At 63.0% G+C, this 1,130-nt stretch overlaps 1 protein-coding gene across 1 annotated transcript in view; it reads right to left on the bottom strand.

The window, feature by feature from the left end:
- The window catches only part of LOC115307912 (insulin receptor-related protein-like), a 22,447-nt gene that overhangs the window by 12,466 nt on the left and 8,851 nt on the right, over window positions 1–1,130 (bottom strand). Inside the window, exons 7-10 of the mRNA XM_029964084.1 lie at window positions 703–932; window positions 514–624; window positions 250–409; window positions 41–165 (exon numbers count right to left, since the gene is read on the bottom strand). Of these exons, the coding sequence (XP_029819944.1) occupies window positions 41–165; window positions 250–409; window positions 514–624; window positions 703–932 (626 nt within the window). The remainder of the gene's footprint in view (window positions 1–40; window positions 166–249; window positions 410–513; window positions 625–702; window positions 933–1,130) is intronic.

Below are 1,130 nucleotides of genomic sequence, written 5' to 3' on the forward strand. Positions count from 1 at the left end.
TCCCCCCCGGTGCTCCCCCCCAGCCCAGCACCCACCAGACGTCAGACTGCGTGTTGAAGATGCCGTCCTTGAGCGCCTCTGGGGACATCCAGCGCACGGGGAGCAGCCCCTTGCCCCCTTTCCGGTAATAATCCGTCTCGTAGATGTCCCGGGTCATGCCAAAGTCTGGCAGGGGAGGGAGAGGAGGAGGAAGGCGTGAGCAGCAGGAGACGGGGGCTGGCAGCAGCCTGTCCAACGCTGCCCACCCACCTCCAATCTTGACAGTGAAGTCCTCGGACACCATGCAGTTGCGGGCAGCCAGGTCCCGGTGCACGAACTTGTTGGCGTTGAGGTAGGCCATGCCGTCGGCGATCTCCCCCGCCATCTGGATCATGTCCTTGAGCGACGGCGGCGGCAGCCCGGGGTTGTTCTGCACCGTGCACAGACTCAGGGCTGGGGGGAGGCACACCAGGACCCCCCTGGGGGCAGGGGGGGTGTCACTTTGCCCATGGGGGCACCCGGCCAGCCCCTCACCTCGGCCTCGGGCCGGAGAGAACGCAGGTAGCTCTTCAGGTCCCCGCGTGTCATCAGCTCCATGATGACCAGAGCTGGCTGGCCCTGGGACACGACGCCGAGCAGACGGACCTGAGGGGACAAAGAGGGGTGGCATGTGAGTGGCCAGACCCCCCGTGTCCCCTCCCTCTCCCTCAGCTGCCCACCTACCACGTGGTGGCACTTGAAGGCTTTCATGACAGAGGCCTCGTTGAGGAACTCGATGCGCTCCCGCATGGTGGCCAACTCGTTGACTGTCTTCAGGGCCACCTTGGTCTCCTCTCCCTCCGTGACCAGCCCCAGTGCCAGCCCCTCATACACCATCCCAAAGGATCCCTGTCCCAGCTCCCGGATCACTGTGATCTTCTCCCGTGACACCTCCCACTCATCAGGCATGTACACTGCAGGGCGAGTGGGGATCACCCCATCCCCATCACTGTCACTATCCCCCTCTCCATCCTCATCCCATCTCCATCCCCATCTTGATCTCCATTCCCATCCTCATCTCCATCCTATCCCCACCTCCATCCCCATTCTAATCTTCATCCCATTTCTACCCCCATCCTCATCTCCATTCCCTCACCATCCTTGTCCCTCTC

This window comes from Manacus vitellinus, unplaced genomic scaffold, assembly GCF_001715985.3.
Source record: "Manacus vitellinus isolate BGI_N305 unplaced genomic scaffold, ASM171598v3 scaffold_106_pilon, whole genome shotgun sequence".
In the NCBI taxonomy this organism is placed as follows: domain Eukaryota; kingdom Metazoa; phylum Chordata; class Aves; order Passeriformes; family Pipridae; genus Manacus; species Manacus vitellinus.